This window comes from Arvicanthis niloticus, chromosome X (assembly GCF_011762505.2).
Source record: "Arvicanthis niloticus isolate mArvNil1 chromosome X, mArvNil1.pat.X, whole genome shotgun sequence".
NCBI lineage: Eukaryota > Metazoa > Chordata > Mammalia > Rodentia > Muridae > Arvicanthis > Arvicanthis niloticus.
The window spans coordinates 24,468,074-24,491,006 of record NC_047679.1 but is presented as its reverse complement, the minus strand read 5'-3'; the positions used below and the strand labels follow the sequence as shown (position 1 = coordinate 24,491,006).

The 22,933-nt window shown below is 40.2% G+C and overlaps 2 protein-coding genes and 1 pseudogene across 2 annotated transcripts in view; 1 reads left to right on the top strand and 2 right to left on the bottom strand.

Annotated features, from left to right (window-relative positions):
- Positions 1 to 973, top strand: part of Ace2 (angiotensin converting enzyme 2) — a 48,672-nt gene extending 47,699 nt beyond the window's left edge. The window contains exon 19 of the mRNA XM_034486048.2: positions 38 to 973. Coding sequence (XP_034341939.1) covers positions 38 to 146 — 109 coding nt within the window. The 3' untranslated portion in view covers positions 147 to 973. The remainder of the gene's footprint in view (positions 1 to 37) is intronic.
- A 4,694-nt stretch (positions 974 to 5,667) lies between these two features.
- LOC117694629 (serine/threonine-protein phosphatase 4 regulatory subunit 2-like) lies at positions 5,668 to 8,519 on the bottom strand (annotated as a pseudogene).
- Positions 8,520 to 8,653: 134 nt separating this feature from the next.
- The window catches only part of Bmx (BMX non-receptor tyrosine kinase), a 55,953-nt gene continuing 41,673 nt past the window's right edge, over positions 8,654 to 22,933 (bottom strand). The window contains exons 15-20 of the mRNA XM_034485389.2: positions 22,321 to 22,492; positions 19,621 to 19,837; positions 18,695 to 18,759; positions 16,574 to 16,692; positions 12,959 to 13,116; positions 8,654 to 10,310 (exon numbers count right to left, since the gene is read on the bottom strand). Coding sequence (XP_034341280.1) covers positions 10,236 to 10,310; positions 12,959 to 13,116; positions 16,574 to 16,692; positions 18,695 to 18,759; positions 19,621 to 19,837; positions 22,321 to 22,492 — 806 coding nt within the window. The 3' untranslated portion in view covers positions 8,654 to 10,235. The remainder of the gene's footprint in view (positions 10,311 to 12,958; positions 13,117 to 16,573; positions 16,693 to 18,694; positions 18,760 to 19,620; positions 19,838 to 22,320; positions 22,493 to 22,933) is intronic.

Here is a 22,933-nt window from a genome sequence, read left to right as displayed (position 1 = left end):
CATCATTTTATTAATGTGACTTTGTTTTATTTGACAGGAAAAATGAAACAAAAAGAGAAGAGAATCCTTATGGCTCCATGGACATTGGGAAAGGAGAAAGTAATGCAGGATTCCAAAACAGTGATGATGCTCAGACTTCATTTTAGAAAAGCACTTGTCATTTTACTCTATGCAAATGCTAACTTCATAGTACACAAAGTATGAGATTATAGACATGTCATTAGCTATCAAAACTATGATCTGTTCAGTAAAAGTTGTCCAAACAGCGTCAGACTTGAGTGGGCATCTTCACTGACATTGCTTCCAGTATTTATTTCTGCCTTAGGACTTACTTGACATCTCTTCTGTTTATTAATAGAGATGTTTATTTTAGAGTAAAAGAAGGAAATGTGCCTTTGGCCTCACAGTCTATAGAGGGAGATACAGTTGGGTAACTGGAGTTAGAAGATGAAATGATGTCTCTTGGGAGCAAGTGTTGGCTTTGGTATGGCATCTGGGGTATAAACCGGTGGGACTGTTGAGGTGGAGAATGGTGCTCGCTGTTCACTTGAATCCAAGTATGGCATCACGCTCTGTGGCATCTGTGTTAATGGGTTAATTCACTTCAAGTACTGTAGAAATTTGTTCACAGTAATACTTGAATTTGGACTGTCCCTTCTTGGGAGGTACAGCTTCAAAGGAGTAAGAAGCCAGACATCAGTTAGACAACATGACCTTTTCTCTTTCAAATGGCTTGACCAACATCTCTCTAACAAGACACAGCTAGCACAGGGAATTCCACGGACCCAGAGCATGCCTGACAGAAACCTGCTTCCATTATTCTCTCGCTGTGGAGTCATGGAAAATTTCAGCTGAATGCTCACTCTATGAAATGGGTGCCCAGTCTCTGAAATTGTTTGTATTATCTCACAGGGTCTGAGCAATGGTGAACACAAAGCCGACCTCAATAAATACTTATTAGATTTGTACACTCCTCTGGTCTTATGCGTGATTATGTGTCTATTATTTTTGGTTTTCATTGTATGGACAAAGTTGTCATCTTGGACTGAGAAATTATAAAATCAGTTAAAATGATTGGTGCTCAGATTGTATACACTGATAAGTTAGGAACCAAAAACCTATCACTGAATTTAACAATACTATATACCCAAGGATTGATTAAAACTATACTAAATTAATTAACATGTTTGACATGCTATGTTGGAGATGCCAACATAACAGTGTAATGTTGGAGTGACTGTGTACTTAATAAATTTGATGTGTTCATGGTAATGTTGGGTCACCGATCCATCAAAATCATTTGAGAATATTTAGTATCTTTGCAAACAAACAGTCCCTCTTTCATGAGAGCCATACCCCGCTAATTAAGCCTCAGTATCATCATCTGCCTTATTATCTTGTTTCTGGGGCAACCAAGAATTGCTTTTCTCCACAATTTACATTCTTGTTCCACTGATACCCTTTTAGCTTGTGTATGTCATGTCTTCTTTAATACAAGATCTTCTACACTCCTCCATTGTTGGTGGGATTGCAAGCTGGTACAGTCACTCTGGAAATCAGTCTGGTGGTTCCTCAGAAAATTGGACATAGCATTACCTGAGGACCCAGCTATACCACTCCTGGGCACATACCCAGAAGATGCTCCAACATATAATAAAGACATATGCTCCACTATGTTCATAGCAGCCTTATTTATAATAGCCAGAAGCTGGAAAGAACCCAGACATCCTTTTACAGAGGAGTGGATACAGAAAATGTGGTACATTTACACAATGGAGTATTACTCAGCTATTAAAAACAATGGATTCAAGAAATTCTTAGGCAAATGGATGGAACTAGAAAATATTATCCTGAGTGAGGTAACCCAATCACAAAAGAACACACATGGTATACACTCACTGATAATTGGATATTAGCCCAGAAGCTTGCAATACCTAAGATTCAACTCACAGACCACATGAAACTCACGAAGAAGGAAGACCAAGTGTGGGTGCTTGGGTCCTACTTAGAAGGAGAAACAAAATACTCAAGGGAGCAAATAGGAAGACAAAGTGTGAGACAGAAACTGAAGGAGGGGCGGTCTGGAGACCATCCCACCTGGGTATCCATCCCATGTGCAGTCACCAAAGGTAGACACTGATGTGGATGCCAGGAAGTGCATGCTGACAGGAGCCTGATATAGCTGTCTTCTTAGTGGTCTGCCAGAGTCTGACATATTCAGAGGTGGATGCTATAGCTAACTATTGATCTGATCAAGGGGTTCCCAATGGAGGAGTTAGAGAGAAGACTGAAGGAGCTGAAAGGGTTTGCAGCCCCATAATAATAATAATACCAACTAACCAGAGCCCCCAGGGTCTAAACCACCAGCCTGGGAGCACATAGGGAGGGACCCATGGCTCCAGCTGTATATGTAGGGGAGTACGGCCTTGTTAGGCATAGGTGGGAGAGGAGGTCCTTGGTCCCATGAAGGCTGGGGGAATTTGAGGGTGGGGAGGTGGGAGTGGGGGGGGGGTAGGTGGAGGTACATCCTCATAGAAGCAGGAGGAAGGGGGATGGGATAGGAGGTTCCTGGGTGGGGGGGGTGGGAAATGATGGGGTAAGGGGATAACATCTGAAATGTAAATAAAATATCCAATAAAAAATAAAATAGAAAAATAAAAATCACTTGTAGGTTGATCTCTGTGAGTTTGAGGCCAGCCTAGTCTACAGAGTTCCAGGACAGCCAGGTCTACACAGCAAAACCTGTCTCAAAATATAAAAAATAAATGAAAACACTGATAGATAAATAAATAACCCTAGTAACTTGTGCATTCACTTTATAAAGCCCTCAATCTGTTTCTTAGTTCAACACTGTGCAAAAATAACCTTCATAAGAACCAATTCTATCATTTAATATCTTTAAAAGAGCCTCTCTATCCATGGTAAAGACCCCATGGGCATGTGACATAGTCTCCAACTGTAACATGGAAATTAGAAAAACTGCTATTGCCCCAATTTTATTTTTCCCAGGTCAGTCCTCATTTTGCCCAACAAGTAAAGGTTGTGGTCTTTCTCCTATGCAATAACATTCTCTGAGAGGATAGAGGCTTGTACAAAGATGCTCTTGTACCTGGACATAAGATGAGAGTTGACAATCTCTCATCCATCTGATCCATGGGCCAAATTATGCCCATCTCCTTGAGTTAAAAATAAGTATTTTTTTTTTTTACTGGTTGGGAGAAAAGTAGAATAATATTTCAGGCTACAAGAAACCGATATGAAATTCAAATTTCATCATCCATGTATGAAGCTTTGTTGCTACCCAGCTGTGCCCATTGATCCCATTAATTTTCATATTATCTAGAGCTGCTTTTGTGCTACAAAGCTGAGGTGAGGCGCTGACTTAGAGAAGCTGACCTATGGGCTACAAGGAAGCAAAGATGCACATGTAAAAGAGCAATTGGAGTTCAGAGATACAGGGGACATTTGCTTACAGAATCTGAAGTATTTCTTTCCTGGGAATTTACTTATTCCATAGGCAGTGGAGTTAATAAGAGGGTAATTGGACTAGAAAGAGAGATGTCAATTTGCTCTTGTCTGGTGTTTCTCCATAACATGTTCTCCCTTGCTTGACATCCACTTGTTTCTCTTTCTCTTTAGGTAAAGATAGGGCCTTAAACTCAGGGGACATTGCAGAAAAGGTGGGGGAAATAATGTAAGAGCCAGAGGAACAGGAAGTTTGCTGTGACCTTCTAGAAATGTCAGAAACTACAACCATGAAGTCTCACCAACATGGCTGCCTAAACATGAGCTGAACAGGGACCACACTCTCATTGGTGTCTCATGCTAACATGGAAGGGGAATTGCTCACAAAGCCTCAGCCCTAGAAAAAGAACCATAGGCAACTAAGGAACACTGAGAGCAGGAGTAACAGTCTTCCCCAGTGAAGAACACACCATTTAGTTACCCAATACCAAATGGTTGACCCTGAAAATATACATACCAGCAAAATTATATAGACTGGGCATGTTGTATTTATATTTACACACACACACACACACACACACACACACACACTAACACACAACAACAAAGAAAAAATGCTATTTGAAAGAGAGAAAGAGTATATAGGAAATTTGGAGGAAGAAAGGAGAAAGGAGAAATAAGGTAATTATAATCTCATAAAAACATTTCTTTTAAAAAGGTAAGACCTTAGTGTAAGTTCAACCTATGTTCCTTGTACACTCACTCCCAAGTCAGAATTGAAACTGAGAAACTCAACTTTCTAAATCTACCTGTTGGAATCTTTTCCTTTATTAGCTCAAGCACATATAATACCAATTTTCTAGACCCTTGGATTTGCGATTCACTCTTGACAGATCAGAATGGCTTGGCAAGACAGCTAGACTCCACCTAGCAAAGACGGTGTGTGAATTCCTCTCCAACCTGCCATTTCAGAATCTTTTTTATCACATAATCTTCCTCTTTCATCACTTCTAAGAGTGTATGTAGATAGACTGCTTGTTAAAGATTATAAAAATAATTGCTGCAAAACACAGATAAGTGGCATTTAAAAACATTATGCATATTTCAAAATAGCATAAATAGTATTCCCGTGGTGCTTTAGTGTACTGATTCATGGACCTCTAGCAGTGACTTAAATTCTTGTTTGACCTGGGGTTTGAAATCATGCTTCTAAGCAAGGCTTTGGTTTCATTTTATAGCAAATAATGTTGTTTGCATCCTTAACGGTATGTGTTTCTTTTTACAAACAAATGACTTTTAGAAAATCACATATATAAGAAAAAGAGCCAATGAAAGAGATTTTTCTCGAGAGTGGTAGAAATAAAGGTCAAAAAGTCTGTAGAACAGGGGCTGCAGAGATGGCTCAGTAAGTAAGAGCACTTGCCACTCTCAAAGACCTGGGTTCAGCTCCCAGCATCCAAAGGGCAGCTTCTAAGTCTCTGTAACTCTAGTTCCAAGGGCAGCAACAAGCTCTTCTGGTGTCTATGGGCAACACACACACACACACACACACACACACGGTACACAGATACACATGTTGGCAAGCACTCATCCACATAATATAAAATAATCTCTTAAAAAAGAGTCTGTGGTATAGGGCCCTGCTGTACAAAACCCTAGAGAGTAGGAAAGGATGACTGGACCTTCTGAGAAGGAGAAATAAGGGTTTGGGCATTTGATCCTTTTTTTTTCCCCCTTGAGTAGGAAAGAACCTTGCATCCAGAAAACAGTAAATAATGGAATGAATTATAGAAGTCCTGGTGGCTATTTTAAAAGTGACATTTCATTATTCATTCATTATACATTGAAATTTGCATACCTCTGTTAAAAATAGAATACCATTATCATGACAGTTCTCTACTGAAATTACAGAATCATTAAGTAAAGGTCAAGAAACAAATAAGCAAGGGAGATATTTGAGCTTGTTGGTAGGTAAAGAAATGGGCAGTATGAGTAAAAGGAAGAACATTGGCGCTTAAGAGCACTGGCTGCTCATCTAGAGGACCAGATTTGATTTGTAGCAACCATCTCTAACTGCATTTCCAGATGATCTAACTCCCTCTTCTGACCTATGGGTACTACAGACATATAGTACACACACATACACATGAAATAAAAAGTATAAACATTTTAAATACTATTTTTTCATAACATTAATATTTATTGCTTTATATGAATACTGTATTGAAAGCCCAAACATTCAGTTACACATGAAATTATACAATTATATACCGCTTCACAAAGGCAGTGAACACATTATAGTCTACAAAATCTACTTTACAGAAATTTAAAAATTCTAAATATCAAAAAGTACAGGTGAAGAAATAGGTATAAATTTGGCAGCCAGTAATTCTGACAGGGAAGTTGCAGTTTGCATGACTTTAAATATGTGAATTTGAAAATATCAAGTTTATTGAGTAGTAACCATTGTGCTTTGTGTTGATCTGAAAAATATAACACTGGCTGTTGAAGAAGCATGTTCAAAAATATTCACTTCAAAATGTTATACAAATCATGGTGGTTTCTGTGTACCCCTAAAGCTTCAGTCATTTTAGCTCAGGTACATTACTGAAGTACTCCACGAATTCTTCCAGTACAGTGATGTTTCACACCAGTGCCATGCGCATATAGGATAATTCTGAAAGACAGATAGATGTGATGTGGGCAATGTTTAGAAAAGCAATCAAATGTTATGGGTCTGTGGGCTCTTCTGAGATGGTTTCGTGTCAGGCTCCTAAGCACTCATTCTACAAACAGTAAGCTAATGCTTGAGGGCAACTCCCAAGATACAGCACACTTTCTCATGGATAATCAAGTCTTTTTCTCAGGCACCTTAGAAGTATACAAAAGAACTCAGTTTGCACAGCTCTCTTGGAATGTGTTTAACTGGTATTTCAACAGACTTAAAGATTCCCAGGGTTTCACAGGGGCCAGATTTTTGTCTCAATTACTCAGAAGAGAAAGAAAATGTCTTCTGAAAGAAGTGAACTCAGTCATTACCAATAAAAAAGTATCCACTGTATTCATCTCTCATAGAAACAGAAAAACATAACATTCCCCCTTAGGATAATCTATATATGTATATATATGACTTGAAGTTCCATTGTACAGTTGAACAAGAAAAATCTGAAACCACATGAAACCCTATAATTCACATTAACATGTTTAAACTATGACCAAAATATGGAAACTGCTAGAGAGACAAGACAAAAATCTTCCTTGTGTATGTATAAACCAAATGAGAACATCTTTTAAGTTTTCAAAATTATAATTATCTTCCAGTTTAAAAACTTTAATTCTAAATTTAAAAAAAATCTATACACAAACCACTGATTTGAGTACACCAGGGAAAAACGAACAAAAAAACCCCAACCAAACAAAAAGATCAGCAATAAGCGGGACTCAGAGGAGCTGGTATTCACAGCTCTCCCATGTACAACTTTCAGGGTTTTTTGTTTGTTTGTTTGTTTTTTCTCCACAAGACGCGGGAAGCGGGATTCGAACACACGCACCAAGAGACGGTGCGCCCTCTGCGGGCGGGCGCCTTAAGGGCCGAGCCACCAGTGGTTCACTTCAGGGTTTATTCTTAAGGTTCTTTATTTTGCAGCCTGTTTCTCTTGTAAAACTAAAGGTCCACTTTATTTATTCCTTAAAAGTTTTATATAGTGTAGAACCAGAACTGTATGTAAAATGCTGCCTCTAAGTGTTTTTAAGTAGTTAGTCTTGTTCTATTGGTTCATCTGTGACTTCTGTGGCTTCGTCATTTTCCATGGACGGCACTGACACACTTTCTCCAGTTTTACTGGAAGGGGGCCCTCCTGACTCCTGTGTCTCCCGGCAATCAGAGCCACTCCTCAAGGACCCTGCACTGTCACTCCTTTCTGAAGCGGAGTCTGTCTGAGCTGGAGACACACCAGAGCCAGAGAGAGTCTAATGACTCTCCTGTGAAGTCTCTTCGTTCACAATTAAGGCATCATCAGATTCCTTTTCTTGATTTTTTCTTTCTGGGACTATTTCTCTTGGTGTCATAAATGATTCCTCCTCCTCCTCCTCCTCCTCCTCCTCCTCCTCCTCCTCCTCCTCCTCCTCCTCCTCCTCCTCCTCCTCCTCCTCCTCCTCCTCCTCCTCCTCCGCACAATGCTGCCTGGTTCGACTTTCTCTGTTCTTCTCAGGGAGGGAAGATGCTGTTTCTGTTTCCGCTGCTCTAACTGAAGAGACTTCACCGGACATGGTTTGGCTAGCTGTCTCTCGGACATCACATTCTTTGTCAAACTTCAGTCTTTTCACCTCATGTTCCTCAGATTCCACAGCATCTTCATCTGGATGTTTATTTTTAACAGGGCTCAGTGAGGAAACCTCTAAATCAGATGCTGAAGAATCACTGTGGCCTTTCTCTTCACTTAGCTGCAGATCTGAATCTTTGCTATCTGTGCTCTCAGGCAAACCATTTGTTGTCAAGGGGACTGACAAAGAAAGCTTTGGTCGATTAAGTGGCCTAGGTGTTCCAGGCCCGTTTATATTAGACCTGTCAGTATAGTTTGGTGAGTTTCCAGGAAACATAACACCATTCATTCTATTTAAACTATTAGAATTGTTCTTCTCTGAAGAAGGACAAACACAGCTAACAATCATCACATTCTTTTCTACTCCTCTGAGAAATTTGTCTGTTCCTGTACAATTTCTTCTTGGATCTGTTAGCAATTCACATAGTCGTTGAATAGTAAAAGGGATACCATTAACTCCAGTGAAAATTTTCAGTATTCTTTCCTTCATTTCAGCAAAGGGAATATATTCAACATTAGGATTGGGAGGACCTCTTGGTTCAGGAGCTGAAGTTCTGAAATCATCCATTACTTTCTCCAGTTTGAAAATGAAATAGCCTTTAAATTGGGACCACTGAATCATTGTTTCTCCAGTTTCTCCATGACAGAGAAACTGATGCAGTACAGGACAGACTTCTTTTTTCCCTCTCTTCTCAAAATCTTTCAGCACCTCCTGCAGCCTCTCGGACGTCCATGGCGCCTCCCTCCGCTGCAGTCCCGGGGGGGGGGGGCGCGGCGCCCGCCCCCGCCCCCCCCCACTCCCGCCCCCGCCCTCGCACACACTCCGCCACAAGCTGGCAATCAGGGAGGGGGGTCCCGAAGGGAGCGGGGGTGGGGGGGAAGCGATAGACGGAGCGAGACGCTAAATACTATTTTTGTATCTGCGTTAAGATTTAAGATGGAAATCGAATCTTCAACTATTTTTCAAGTAAGCCTAAATCTCTGAAGCCCCCAACTTAAGGGTTTAACATCATTCGAAAGTAAGATTGTCTTAATTCTAGTAAGACCACGGTCTCATGGAGTGGTAATTGATAATGGTGGAGGTTAATGTGGAAGAAGAAAGTATTAATTTCTACCTGAACATCTTTCAGAATAAATTGTGCTCTGGGGGAAAGATGGAATACAGTGTTCAATATTATCATTCGACACATTGCTCAATATAGTTTTATATCACTGTACATGATGACACATGAAGTATCATTGTTTTAGTCTGGAGATGGAGCAGAAGTTGTACCATCCAAATGGAGTTATAGATCATACATTAGTGCCATGACACATAATGAGGTACCCTAAGTCAGTTCAGCATGCATGGGAGCTTGGGAAAAATGCCAACTCATGGGATGCACTCAGACCTGCTTTATCAAAATATCTAAGGTGGTGTCTAAGAATATGCGTTATAATTAACTCTCCATCTGGCTCCCAAACATGTAAACTTTTGAGGTCACCTGTACATTGTATTAGTTGCTTTTCTGTTCTATGATAAAAGGCTATGACCAAGACAACTTATAGAAGAAAGGCTTTATTTTGCTTATAGTTCAGAGAGTTAGGGTTCAAAATGGCAGGGCAAAGGCAACTTCCAGACACAGCATATAGAGCAGGATGCTGAGAGCTCACACCTCTTGCTTTTTTTTCTTTGCCTGTATATATGTCGCTGTATCACATGTGTACCTGGTGCCCATGAAGGCCAGAAGAGGCCATCAGATACTCTAGAACCGGATTCATAGACAAGTTGTAAGCCACTAGGTGGGTGCTAGGGATTGAATCTGGGTCCTTTGGAAGAAGGACCCGGCCAGTGTTCTTAACCACTAAGCCATCTCTTCAGCTTTTAAGAGCTCCCGTCTTGCAAGAAGCAGAGATAGTAAACTACAGGTAGAGTGAGGCCTTAAGATCTCAAGTCTGCCCCATTGACACAATTCCTCCATCAAGACCATACCTCTTAAATCTCCCCCAAACAGTGCCACAGACTGGAGAAGAAATATTCAAATGCCTGAGACATTTCTCATACAGAAGCAAACATTTACATTTCTGTTCTTGAAAAGATATCTAAGTATCACACTAGTGCCAATAGAAAAAAAAATGGAGTTCCCAACAAATCACCTTTTCAATTCTGCTCTACCTTTATACACAGTACACACCCTTTGCAAATTGCAATCTAAAAGGAACTCCTACCGTAGCCTAGAAAGTAGTACATTAAAAGCAGCACAAACAAAATTACCAATTTGACCTAGATTTCAAAGAAATGTCTTGTTTCCTACCTTGCTTTTTTGTAGATAATATAACAGATAAATAACACATAGACCATCATTAAGAACTAGCTACATTACGTTGAGTCTTTCTACTTCCCTTACTGACAATGAGAGCATTGGTTAATGTTGATATTCATTCTCATCACCATTCTGGAATGTCTCCTCATGGTTTATCTTGCTCCCGAAGTGGTTCTATGGCAGATAGGAGTTGCTGAAATGTGGGGCGCTTTTCTGGAAGCTAAATAAAAGAAAACCACAATGTGTTAGATGATAAAAGGCATAATGTCCAGAATACTAGAGGGACTGGAGATGTAGCTCAGTTGGTAAAGTGCTTGCCTAGAATGCAAGACACCCTGGCATCAGTTCCCAGTACCACATTAACCAGATGTGGTGGCATACATCTATAGCCTGAGGTCTTGGGAGGAATGGGCAGGAGGATCAGATGTTCAAAGTTATCCTTGGCTATACAGCAAGTTTGAGGCCAGCCTGGGCTACACAAGTCCCTGACTCAATAATTAAAATGACAAGCAATAATATGGGGCTGGGGGATGACTCAGTGGGTATGAGTGCTTGTCCCACAAGTTCCAATCTTCAGAACCCACATAAAAGCCTGATGTGTGACATGAGTCTGTGATCCTAGCCCTCCTAGAAGACCGGAGAATGCCTGGAAGCTCCCAGGTCAAACTAGGTTGGTGTGCACAACAGCAAACAAGAGATTTTTGCCTCAAGCAAGGTAGATGGTAAGCATTGACACCAGATACAAGCACACAATGGCATCAGTATACCTATATTCACAAACACAATCACAAACACTGCGTACTGTGTGCACGCTCTCTCACTCACACACAAATGAACAATATATAAAACATGTATAGTTCAGTCCTAATGTGAATGACATTCTATTTCATTTGAGAGAAGGTCTTACTGAGTAGCCCTGTCTAGCCTAGAGTGTGCTATGTAGACGAGGCTGGCCTTGAACTCACAAAGATGTGCTCTGGCTTTGCCTCCTCATTGGTAAGATTCAAGGCATGTGTACCACACCCACTGAATGACTTTTGAAACACCATAGACCTTTTTACTCAGATTCAGAATAAGGCAAGGGTGGCTTTTGTATTCACTATTCTTAAGATCATGTTGAAATTACCAATCAATGCACCCAGGGAGCAAAAATTAGCCCCAAGAATTAGGAAAGGAAAACTATTTGCATAGGACATGCTTGAAAATTCAAGAGGACTAATGATAGACTCCCTCAAACAATAAAGGATTTCACTATGTGGGTAGGGTAAAAAAAGTTAACAAATAAAATCAATAACCAATAGTAACCAGTCAGAAGATATGATGGGAGGGAAGACATCATTTATTTATAATAGCAACAATATAAAAAACCAAATCCTTAGGGATGTACCCCTCAATAAGGAAAAACTTAAAAGATGAAATGTAGACTGGAACATATATTAAGAAAAAAGTCTCTTTTGTCCTACAGTAGGACATGTCAGTGTCATGGAGATGTGGAATTTCTCCAGTTACAATAAAAAGGAAATACAATCTTAAAGATATGAATGAGTTGCACTTAATATAGATGAATTTATTTTTACAGACTTTGAATTTGCAAAATGGCTCAGCAGCTGTGAAGAACAAAAATTCATGAGGGTTCTAGCCTCCAAGATACCACATACTACTCTGTTATATAGCAACATATAATTAAAATATTGTGGTGCTGCATAGAAAGACCAGACTACAAAAGATGTAGTCCCAAAATAAATCAGTATTATTCTGCAGAGAGAGTGATATTAGTGTGACCTCTCTCTGCCAACAAGGTGTTTCCTTATCTCTTGATAGTCTTTTAGTAAATTGTGCTTCCAACAACAGGATAAACACTATAAAAACTATATGGTTGGACTACAGTTTATGCAATACATAATAAACACACAGTAAAATAAATAATTTTTGAAGTTTCATTTTTGTATTGCTCAAAATTTTTCAGTGGCTTCCCATTGGGTGTGAAAATTGAATCTTTCCTCCACCTCCTCCTCTCCCTCCCTCTCCTCATCCATCATTTTTTTCTTCTTCAGGGTACAGAACCTTGATCAAACTGAACAGGTTATACACACACACACACACACACACACACACACACGAATGCAATAACAGTAAATGAAAGAAGAGGATATGAATTTGAGGGAGAGAAGAAAGGGGTAAATGAAAAGAGGGAGGGAGGGATTTGGAGGAAGAAAAGCCAAGGGAGATATGTAATTACATTATAATGATTACATCATAATTAATTATAATTATAATATAATTATAATCTCAAAAAGAAACTGGGCAGTTGTGACTCCCAGTTTTGATCCCAACACTTAGCAGACAGAGGCAGGTAAATCTCTGCATTCAAGGCCTGCTTGGTCTACAGGGTGAGTTCCAGGACACCCAGGGTACACAGAAAAACCTTCTCTTGAAAAAAACAACCCAACCCAACCAACCAAAAACTGCTAAAAAATTAAAAATTAAAGAAACAAAAGAGCAAGGATACTGGCACCAGTCAGTCTGCCTCTTTAATAACTGTGACTTGATGTTACTCACATAACCTCCGTGGCCTTCTATTTCCTCACTTGTCAGTTTTATTAACAACAGGGGGTTTTCTGATGAGTTAATATATTCATAAAGTTTTTACAACAATGCTCTAAGTTGTTAAGCAAGTTGTCAGCACTTGACTTGTGTTTTTGTTTTGTTGCTGTTGCTTTGTTTTTTTTTTTTTTTTTTTTTTACATTACAAACAAACATGACCCAGGACCATTTCAATTTTTTTCTAGCAGGTACTTTCTTTTTCTCATCTCTGATGGAGCCCCACCCCTATCCCACCCTTTCAACTTCCTCAGGGGTTATACTTACCTCATGCCAGCAGCTGTACATGATCTGGTAGATAGTGTCTGATGCCAGTTGGGGCCGGTAGAGTCTGTGACCCTGGGAGACCTTCACAACCACCTCAGAGTTATCATATAAGTCATAGGGCTGCTTCCCCAGACTAAATACCTCCCACATCAGGATCCCTGTAGTACATCCAGGGGAGGTCAGCAGACAGAAGAGAAAGGAGACACAGTGTCAGAGGTCTAGGGCTTGTGGAAGGAACTTCACATCACAGGACCAGAAGGCTATTGGCCAGAGCAAGGGATTTCTGGGAAACAAGGTCTAGTGAAAGGTGGGAATTGGGCTTGTGTTACCATTTCTACAGTCTAGATGTGCCTGCATTTTTTCAGAGCCCTCTCTGCTTGATAGAAAGCCAGTGAATGGCAACAGCAAGGGGAGCCACTTGGGGCCTAGGTTCATGGGATGCTGTAGGGAGTCACTTGGCATCTCATGCAGCCTCATACTCACAACAAACTGTGTAGTAAGCTACCATACCAACACTTATGAGTGATGAAGTCCTTGCCTTTTCTTTCTCTCTGCTTTTGTACTTGTGTACGACATCGCATAGTTAAGCTAACTTTTGATAGAACTGTGAAGCAAAACCAATGTTTGCTCATTTCACTGTCTGTGGTTGCAGTTGCTCTGTCACCATCTTTCATGGGTCGGGTACCATTTTGGCATTGGGAATAACTTATCTGTCCACTTTCAGAGTGTTCACAGTCTTCTAGCTCATGAAAGCCACTGTGAACTCCAGGATAAGGCACCAAGTTGGGGTGTTTATGATGATCAAGAGAGTGACATGTGTGTGGAGGTCACTCTGATGTGGCTTTTGAAAGGCTAGTTCTCCCACTCGCAGGCCAGGTCAATTCTCTAACACCTCCCAGCCTCAGCTCTCCTACCAAACCTTCTAGAGTTGCCATGAGAATTCAGTAGGATATAACACACAGTGCTTTTGAAAAAGCATCAGGGCATTGAAAATGCTACCTGAATGGTGACATTCTCTCCAAGGACAAAAGACTTTAAATCAGTGGTTCTCAATCTTCCTAATTCTGCAACCATTTTATGCAGTTCCTCATGTTGTGGTGGCACCCAACCATAAAATCATTTGTTGCTATTTCATAATGGTAATTTTGCTACTCTTATGTGTTTTCTGATAGCCTTAACAACCCCTGTGAAAGAGACATTTGTCCCCCAAAGGGCTGTGACCCACAGGTTGGTCACAACCCACAGGTTGAGAACCACTGCTTTAAACAAATCAGCCAGGTTCAAAACTGTAGACAACCAACATATATAGAAAGGCATACAACTGTTCTTAAACCTCAAACTTTGTCTTGCAGGCTACAGATTTTATGTAAACTACTATTAATAAAGTAGTCTTCCATGTTGTGGTATTTCTTCCTTTATACACATATTCTAAACTCATTCTACAAAAGAGTGAGACCCGGTCTTCGAATAGCTGCACATGTATTCCAAAGCCACTAACACTGCATTAAAAAACTGGAGTAGGGAGCGTCTTCTTTAAGAAGAGCTTTCAGAGGCCCTGATTTGTTCTGAATAGCCATACCAACAACACATTACTTAAGAATAGATCTGCTGTTTGTAAACAGCCAAAAACCATCTGCAACTAGGTCCTGTTTTCTGAGGTGGGCAATTGGGTTGGGTTATGCTGTCTTTGGTGAAAACACAAGTAGTAAATATTAAATGAGGAACTCGGATTTCCAGAATAAGATTCTGCAGGCATATCAGTTGATAAATAGATATGAAATTAGTCTTCACAGGGGCCAAACTTAACACAAAAACCACTGTCTGTGTGATTTTGCTTTTCACGTGCCCATTTGATTCTCTTTCTACTTTCCAAACAGGAATGCTTATTTTTTAATAATTATTTGAGACGGAAAAATAAACTTGTAACTAAGACTTCTTTCCACCAAATTATCTCGAGTGTGTTAAGTGGTAAATCAGATTGTACTTAAGGTCTAACACCGGCATGGACTATTTCTTGGTTGTATTTAATGTATTTTGTCACTTGGCGATAATTTAGCTTACTTATGGATGCGGCAGAAAGTGGTTGAAACAGCCATGATGCTTTCAACATATTTTAAAGAAATTGACAGAATCATAACCCAAGAGGTTTTTTTTTTCCCTTTTCAGAATTACTTGTACTTATTTTCATTTCTCTTCTTTTTCTGATTTTTTTTTTTTTTTTTTTTTTTTCTGGTTGTTTTTGCAGGGCTGGAGATCAAACCCAGGACCTTTGAACACTTGTGGCAAATGCTTCCCCTCTGAGCTATACTGCCGACTCAACTCGTCAAGCTTTTGTTACACTGAGATTGGTCTTGTTAAGTTTCTCAGCCTGGCCTAGACTGCATGAGCTTCCTGCCTTACTACTTGAGGTCTGGGATTACATATCATGCCTACCTTGAGCAAGTAAATTTTAATGTAAGTATTTTAACAAAGTAAAATGGTTTTCAAGCATCTATAAAAATATACAATAGTAAGCTTCTTAGACTGTGTGTCACACTTTGGCACAAACAACATGGCAATGGATGGGCACCCCTGTGGCCAATGTGACTTTATTTATAGAAACAGGGCACCACATTGCGTCCAGGACTGTTGTCTCCCAACTCCTGATCTCAAATGCTAATTTTAGCAAGGGGAGAAGATGGGTTGAAATAAGGTAAATGTTCACTGTTTAAGAGGCCCAGCAGTCATGTAATATGCCCTGAAGGGTGGAGTGAGACTCTAGTTTCTCCTCTAGGTCTTTCTTTCTCATCTTTGTCACCTAGTAGCAGCTTTGTTCCTGCCACATCCTCTGCCTTGTCCCTGTCCACCTCATCATAAACCAAGCCAATGGGTCTGATCACAGATTGGAACCTTCAACACTGTGAGCCAGAAGAAATCATTTCTTTAAGCTAGGTTGATTCTGCCAGGTGCTCCTTATAGTAATGGAAAGAGGGCTTACACAGTGCCAAAGAAAGCACAGAGTCACGTTTGTTGTTTATCTTGGGGATGCCAAGAGACCCTGCCCCTTCTGAAGTGATCCATCTGAACAGTTACCATAGTTACATTTATGCCCAGAACCGGTGCTTTATCTTTAAGCTCTTCAACCTTTGGGGTTTCAAAGAAACTATCATTTAAAAATTTAATGATTCCTTCACAAAACTCTTAGAGGCTAGAAGAGGTGGTTCACACCTATAATCCTAGATCTGGGGGGACTGAGGCCGCAGGAGAATGGTGAGTTTGAGACCAGCCTCGATTACATAACAAAACTTTGTTCTAAACAAAACAAAAACTGAAAATTTTGCTGGAAAAGCCCCCTAAGTCCTTTGATTCTGTTGGCAGAGGCTAACAGGATGTAAATTATGGAACATGTATAAGACTTCCTAACACTGAACCCCAGAAAGGAAACTGCTCTTCAACCACTTGCTCGTCTCACACAGTGTGTGTGTGTGTGTGTGTGTGTGTGTGTGTGTGTGTGTGTGTGTAATGTTGTAAAGGCTCAGAGTTCTTTTTCAAATGGATGTTGCTGTTCTTGTGGTTTCCTGTTGTGGAAGTCGACTTAAGAAATGGGGCCAGGGTGCTATGTGGTCACTTCCTTACCAAACGCCCATACGTCCGACTTGCTGCTGTATTTGAAGTAGTGAAACACCTCTGGGGCCGACCACTTGACTGGAAACTTGGTTCCTACTGAACTGACATACTGGTCATCAAGGACATATCTGTAGGGAAAGCATCAACACAGACATTATGGTCTTGCAAACTGGGATCACCTTGACAGACCATTGTTGCTTCTATGGCCCACCATCAGCCAGAGGATGAAGGAAATAAAACTATTCTTAGCTTAATGCTTCTAACTATTTTGTTTTTATTTCCTCTCTCCTTTGTCCTCATCCCCCCTCCCCCACTCCACAACCTGGTTGCTTTTCCTGAGATAAGCTCTTGTGCAGCTCAGGATGGCCTTGAACTATATAGCTGAGTATGACCTTAAACTCCTGATATTCTGCCTCTACCCCTCAAATGCTAGGATTGTAGGTATATACCACTATATCTGGTTCTTTCATTTCTTTTCATCTTGGCAGCTTAGTTTCTAAAGATCTGTAAGCATTTAGGAAATGTACCTTTGAAAATAGCAAAATTTGAGGGCAAAATGCTCTGTAATAATCCCCACAAAGATGTGAAAATACAGTCATTCAGAATTCTACCCCAGCAACGTCTTGTAATTCTCTCTCTCAAGATACATTTTTTTTTTTTGCTTATGCTCTCTGATTTTATCTTTTCTTTATTTGTTGGGTTGAGATTTGCTTTTATTTTTTTCATCATGCTGTGAGGGCTTGCCCAGATGGCATGTTTTCTCCTCCACTGTCATGTTTCGTGGCTGAACAGCACCTACTCTTATGAATTTACTGAATTGGATAAACCATTCTTCGTTTTCTATCATAAATAATGAAGAAAATATCTGATGGAAAAAAAATCGAAAACAAAAAATGGAAATTCAAAGATGTCCACCAGGTCCATGCTCCTTATGATTATAAAATGTAAGTAACCTTTATGTACTCGTGTTGATGAATATGTCAATACATAGAAATATGTAATTACATCGACTATTATGCAGCAGTTAAAATTGATAAAACAAAAAGCTGTTCATGGTGTATGGTTATGTGCGGAATCATATATGTCTGATGTTATTCTCCTTTGAGGGGAAGAAACAGTAAATGTCTATATTCGTGGGTGTGTTTGGCTATTAAGAATAATGCTTGGATTGGAGAGATGGTTCAGAAGTTAAGAGAATGTGTTGCTCTTCTAGAGGACTTGAGTTTGAATCTAAGCACCTATACCAGGCAGCTCACAGTCCCATGTAACGCCAACTCCGGGGATCCCACTCCTTTGGCCTCTTTGCTCTTTGGTCATTTATACTCATGTGCACACACCTACTCAGACACAAGTAAACACAATTAAGAATGATAAAAATCTCTTTAAAAAAAGAATAAGACCAACAGAATTAGTATAAAATGAAAGCAAAGTGACTCGCCTAGGGAAATTAATATAGTTAAAATTTGTGTGTGTGTTATAGTTTATGCATATGTGTGCTCATAGATGCATATGCAGAAGCCTGTTGGATGCCTTTCTCAATTACTTTATATCTTTGTTTTTAAAAAATATTTTATTTTTAATTGTGTGTATGTTCAAGGGCTCTCTGTCTGTCTTTGTCTCTGTCTCTCTCAATCTCTCTTTCCCTCTGTGTGTGTGTGTGTGTGCTCAAAGAGGCCAGAAAAGGGTGTTGGATCTCCTGGAGCTGGAGTTACAGGAAGTTGTGAGCCACCTGACACAAATGCTGGGAATCCAACTCCAGTCCTCTAAAAAAGCAATCCTTAACTGCTGAGTCATCTCTCCAGCCTTTCCAAGTTAATTTTTGAAATAGGGTCCCTCAGTAAACCTGGAGCTTGCTGATTGGCTAGAATGGCTGGTCCTTTCATCTCTGCCCTACAGTTGCTGGGGTTAGGGACACACCACAGTACCTGGATGTGATGTGGGTGCTGGGAATCCAAAAGCAAACCTGTGCTTATTCAGCAAGCACTATACCAACTGAACCTGTCACCCAGCTTGAAATCAAATTCTTGGCTACAACTCATGGAAACACTATAGCTCAGAGTGTCAGAAGTCATTGGTGTTATAGGTGGGAACACCAGAAAGGAAAGCTGTCTGGGGAGATTACTGACTTACCTTGTCATTCCAAAGTCTGAGACTTTCACAGAGAGATCACTGTCCACCAAACAGTTCCGAGCAGCCTTCGAAGGGAAAGCAAAATCTCCACATAGTAAAAGCAACCAAGAATCTCTTGATGTTAGATTCAGACATTTTCCTCCCCTCAGCTTCAGTCTCAGCAAAATCCAACACAGCCTACCTATCACAATCTTGTTTGCTCTGAAGTGGGCTTTTAATTTTTTAATCTCTTGTAATTTTCATTTTTTTTCAAAATGGAAACATGCTTGCATAAATATGTTCACCCAAGCATCTGAATGTCTTGAAAATATACTTGAGCACAGAATCTCAGCTTATCAAGGACATCCACAAGATCTTGTGCATTCACAGATGCTTGGAAGTCATGAATGCTGCAACCAGGGCTTATGGGATGCATTGCCTGGTGTGTGCAGTGTGCTTGGTATTCAGCATAAGGAGGTCTCTAAAAGCTAAAGGCCAGTGACTACCAAACAAACAGTACTTAGAACTCCCACTCTAACGCAAACACTCTGCCCCCGCCCCACCCCCTCTCTCTCCTTCCCTCCCTCATTGCATTTTTAATTATTGTATCAAGTTACTGCTTTCCCACTAAGCTCTCAGAGTAAAGGTCAACTTCAGTTCAACTGTTTTGAGAAACACAAAATTGGCCCAAGCCTTTCCATCTGCTCTTCACACTACAGCACAGGCAGTTATGGAGATCCTCACGACTTATTTTACTCTGATGGTTCTCTCCACCTTTCAAATACTGTATTCTATAATTGTGATCTTTTTATTGTAAATCTATCACATGCTCACAGGAGTCACAAATATGGGAAGTAAAGTGAAGGCCTTTGTCAAACCTTCCAGCAGCCCTATCCCTGGAGGAGGGAATGGTGGGCTATGTTCTTCTCTCCTCTCATCAAGCTTACCAAATCCCGATGTATGAACTGATGGCTCTCCAAGAAGGCCATGCCTTCACAGACATCATAGCACATTTCTAAGAGCTGGGAGCTATCTAGTCCTTTCCCATGACTCTTCAGGTAATTAAGCAGGCAACCATTCGTTATATACTCGGTTACTATATAGATGGGGTATTTCTTTGAGCACACTCCATAGAATTTCACCAGCTTGGGATGGCTGAGTTTCCTGAAAAAGAATGAATTTGAAAAGTTCATTTTCAAGATGGCCCAAGCAAGAATAGAGAGAAAGAGCAGGGAGCTTTGGATCTCGTTTTGGGAAACAATAATGTTTGCAGGCACAAAAAAGAAAAACAAAAAACCCAACAAAACCCAAACAAACAAAAAAACCAAAACAAAACTGTGCTTGGTCTCCGATCTGAGACTGGTCAATCTGACAGCCACTCAGCAATGCTCTCAGTCTGGAGATACTGCATTTACCTTTTCTCCCAAGAATCAAGATAGTGTTATGTGTAGACAAAATATACTAATTTGAAGGGTATATGTAACATCAAGATGGTTGCTGTTTGGGGGAAGTGAGACTACACACAATCCTTTTTTTATATATATCTTCTTTTGTTCTCTCTCCTTTTTTGATTTAAAAAAGTGTTCATATGTGTGTATATTTGTATGTGTGTCTGTGTGTGTGCGCATGCATGAACACACACGAATGCATGCACACAGTCATGAATGTACCCAGAGGACAACCTCAAGTGTCATCTTCAGAAAGACCACCAATCTCCCTTGAGGCATGGTCTTTCACTGGTCCGAAGCTTGCCCAGTGGCACACCCTGATTATCCAGTGAGCCCCAGGGGTGCTACTGTCTCCACTTCCCCAGAGCTTGGATTAATTTTACAGAATATTTATAATACACTTTAATGACAAAATACACTTTAATATTTCACCAGGAGACACTGACTATACTGACTATATCATATACTAAGAAAGTTTTTGTTTTTTAATTTTATGTTCAATGAAAGGGACCTTCTTTAGTTTTCTTTAATAGTCTAGCTACCTAGGATAGACCTATCTGTGTAATTTGCAGGTTCCTTGAAAAAAATGAGAACAGGAAAAAAACGATTGTTTACAACTTAATCTGAGTTACACATGATAGCTCATGACTGTGTTCTGGGCACTTAGGAGGGTAAGGTGGGGTCTTTGTTGTTATTTTAAGACTAAGTTGGGTTATGCAGTAACTTTCAAGCCACCCTGGGCTACAAAGTGAGGCTGTCTTAAAAACACAAACCCAAAAATGTGTGTTATTTTGCAATGGTGTAGCATTAAAACAAGTCCTGGAGGTCCTTGCTGTTATGAGGTGAGATGTCCATGAAAACAGCCTTGGACAAAGGCCTGTATTCATATAGCACCTCTACTTTTGAACAATCTTTCAGTTACAGTAGAGGGGCTTATTACAACTTCCCTGTCTCCTTTGATGTTTAAAAGGAGTTACCAAGGAAATGGACACTGGTGTATTCGCTTCTAAAGATGTCTCAGTAAACTGTTGAACAGTTCTTTCAATAGATGTAGATATGTAAGCCAAATAGACACTTTCCTCCCCAAGTTGCTTTTGGTTATGGTCTTTATCACAGCAATAGAAGTAGGTTAGGATCTGTAAATTTTAAGTATTTTGTATATGTGTGTGTAGTGGAGGAGAGAAATCAGCCTTAGCTGTCACTCCTCAGGAGTCATCTACATTGTTTTTTTTTTTTTTCTTATTTAAGACAGGGTCTCTCATTGGCACCTTAGATGCATCTATTAGATAAGGTTGACTGAACAGTGAACTCCAAAGATCCACCTGCTTCCTCCTCCTCCATCTCTTACTCCACCTCCTTCTCCACTGTCTCTTCCTCCCCTTCTCTTCCTCCTCCTCCTGCTCTTCCTCTTCCTATTCTTCTACCTCCTTCTCCCCTGTCTCCTTCTCCTCTTGCTCCTCCTCCACAGTTCTGGGGCTACAAGCATGTATCACCATGCACATCTTTTTTTTACATGGGCTCAAACTATGAACTCACACTTGCACAGCCAGCACTTGACTGACTGAGCATCTCCTGACCAAGGCCCTGCTGTAACACTTTCTAATTCTCCCTGATTAGTTTTCTAAAAAAGTGACCAGCCACTCTATTCTACCTGGGATAGAAGTATTTCTAAGGATGAAGGGCTTGCCCACTCCAGGACTTCTGAAGACCATACTTGACTCTGTTCCTTCACATGCGAGCCATGCTACTCCTAACAAGTACCATTGGTTAAGGCATAGTTGTGGGAGATGTGAAGGGAATTGGATATACTGAGTGCTGTGTCTACTTATAACGACTAAGGCTCTTTGTAGCACAGGAAAAAGTTGTGAGCAGGAGAAAGAACAAGGGTAGAGAGTCTAAAGGCACAGAGGCCACGGGCTATTTTCTCAATAGAGTCAGAAATATTCTAAATTCAAATACGGGCTTTCAAGGTGTTATAGAGGCCAACTTGTCAAATTAGGAACATAACATTAGTTTTATTCAACATCTCTGTAGGGCAAAATATAACATTGATTTTATTTAACAATTAGGCCAAAATATAACTCCTAAATATTAAATGCACAACATATGCCAGGTTTTGCAAGTGTTAGGGACAGGGGCCGCTAATCTAAATGTTCTTCTATGGAGATTTAACATTGTCATTCCTGTGGAGAAACTTACATCATGGTCTGGGCCTCCTGAAAGAATTCATCTTCTGACATGGAGCCCTCCTTGATCATCTTTACAGCCACATCGTACTGCCCCTTCCACTTGCCCAGCTGGACCACTCCAAACTGGCCACTGCCCAGCTCCTTCAACAAGGTAATCTCTTCTCTTTTCAGTTCCCAAATTCCTAATGAAGCAAGGCAGACCCCTTAGAAGCTGTGCCAATGACTACCAAAGCGATTTCTTCAGCGATCAGATGTGTGTATCCACAAAATGAAGAACAGTAAAACATCATTTCAAGTTAAAAATTAAAAAAAAAAAATCCTCAGTGAACTGATTTCATGACCATATCACAGGAAAATGATGTTCTCAATGCAGCTGCACTTCCTGACACAAAAAGTCAAAATGAAGTCCGCCCCCCACCCCATACACACACACTGGGAGTGTCTTAGAGATAGTTAATATCAAAATGTGCTTAATGCTCTTAGGTTGCTAAAACATTGTTAGATTTTTTTTGTATAAAATGAATTAAGCTGTCATCAAGGTGGATATTATTACCCTAAAGACACAGAGTTGAGGACTGGCTCCAAATAGAAGCAGGCATAGAATCCAGGACAAAGAAAGGTCA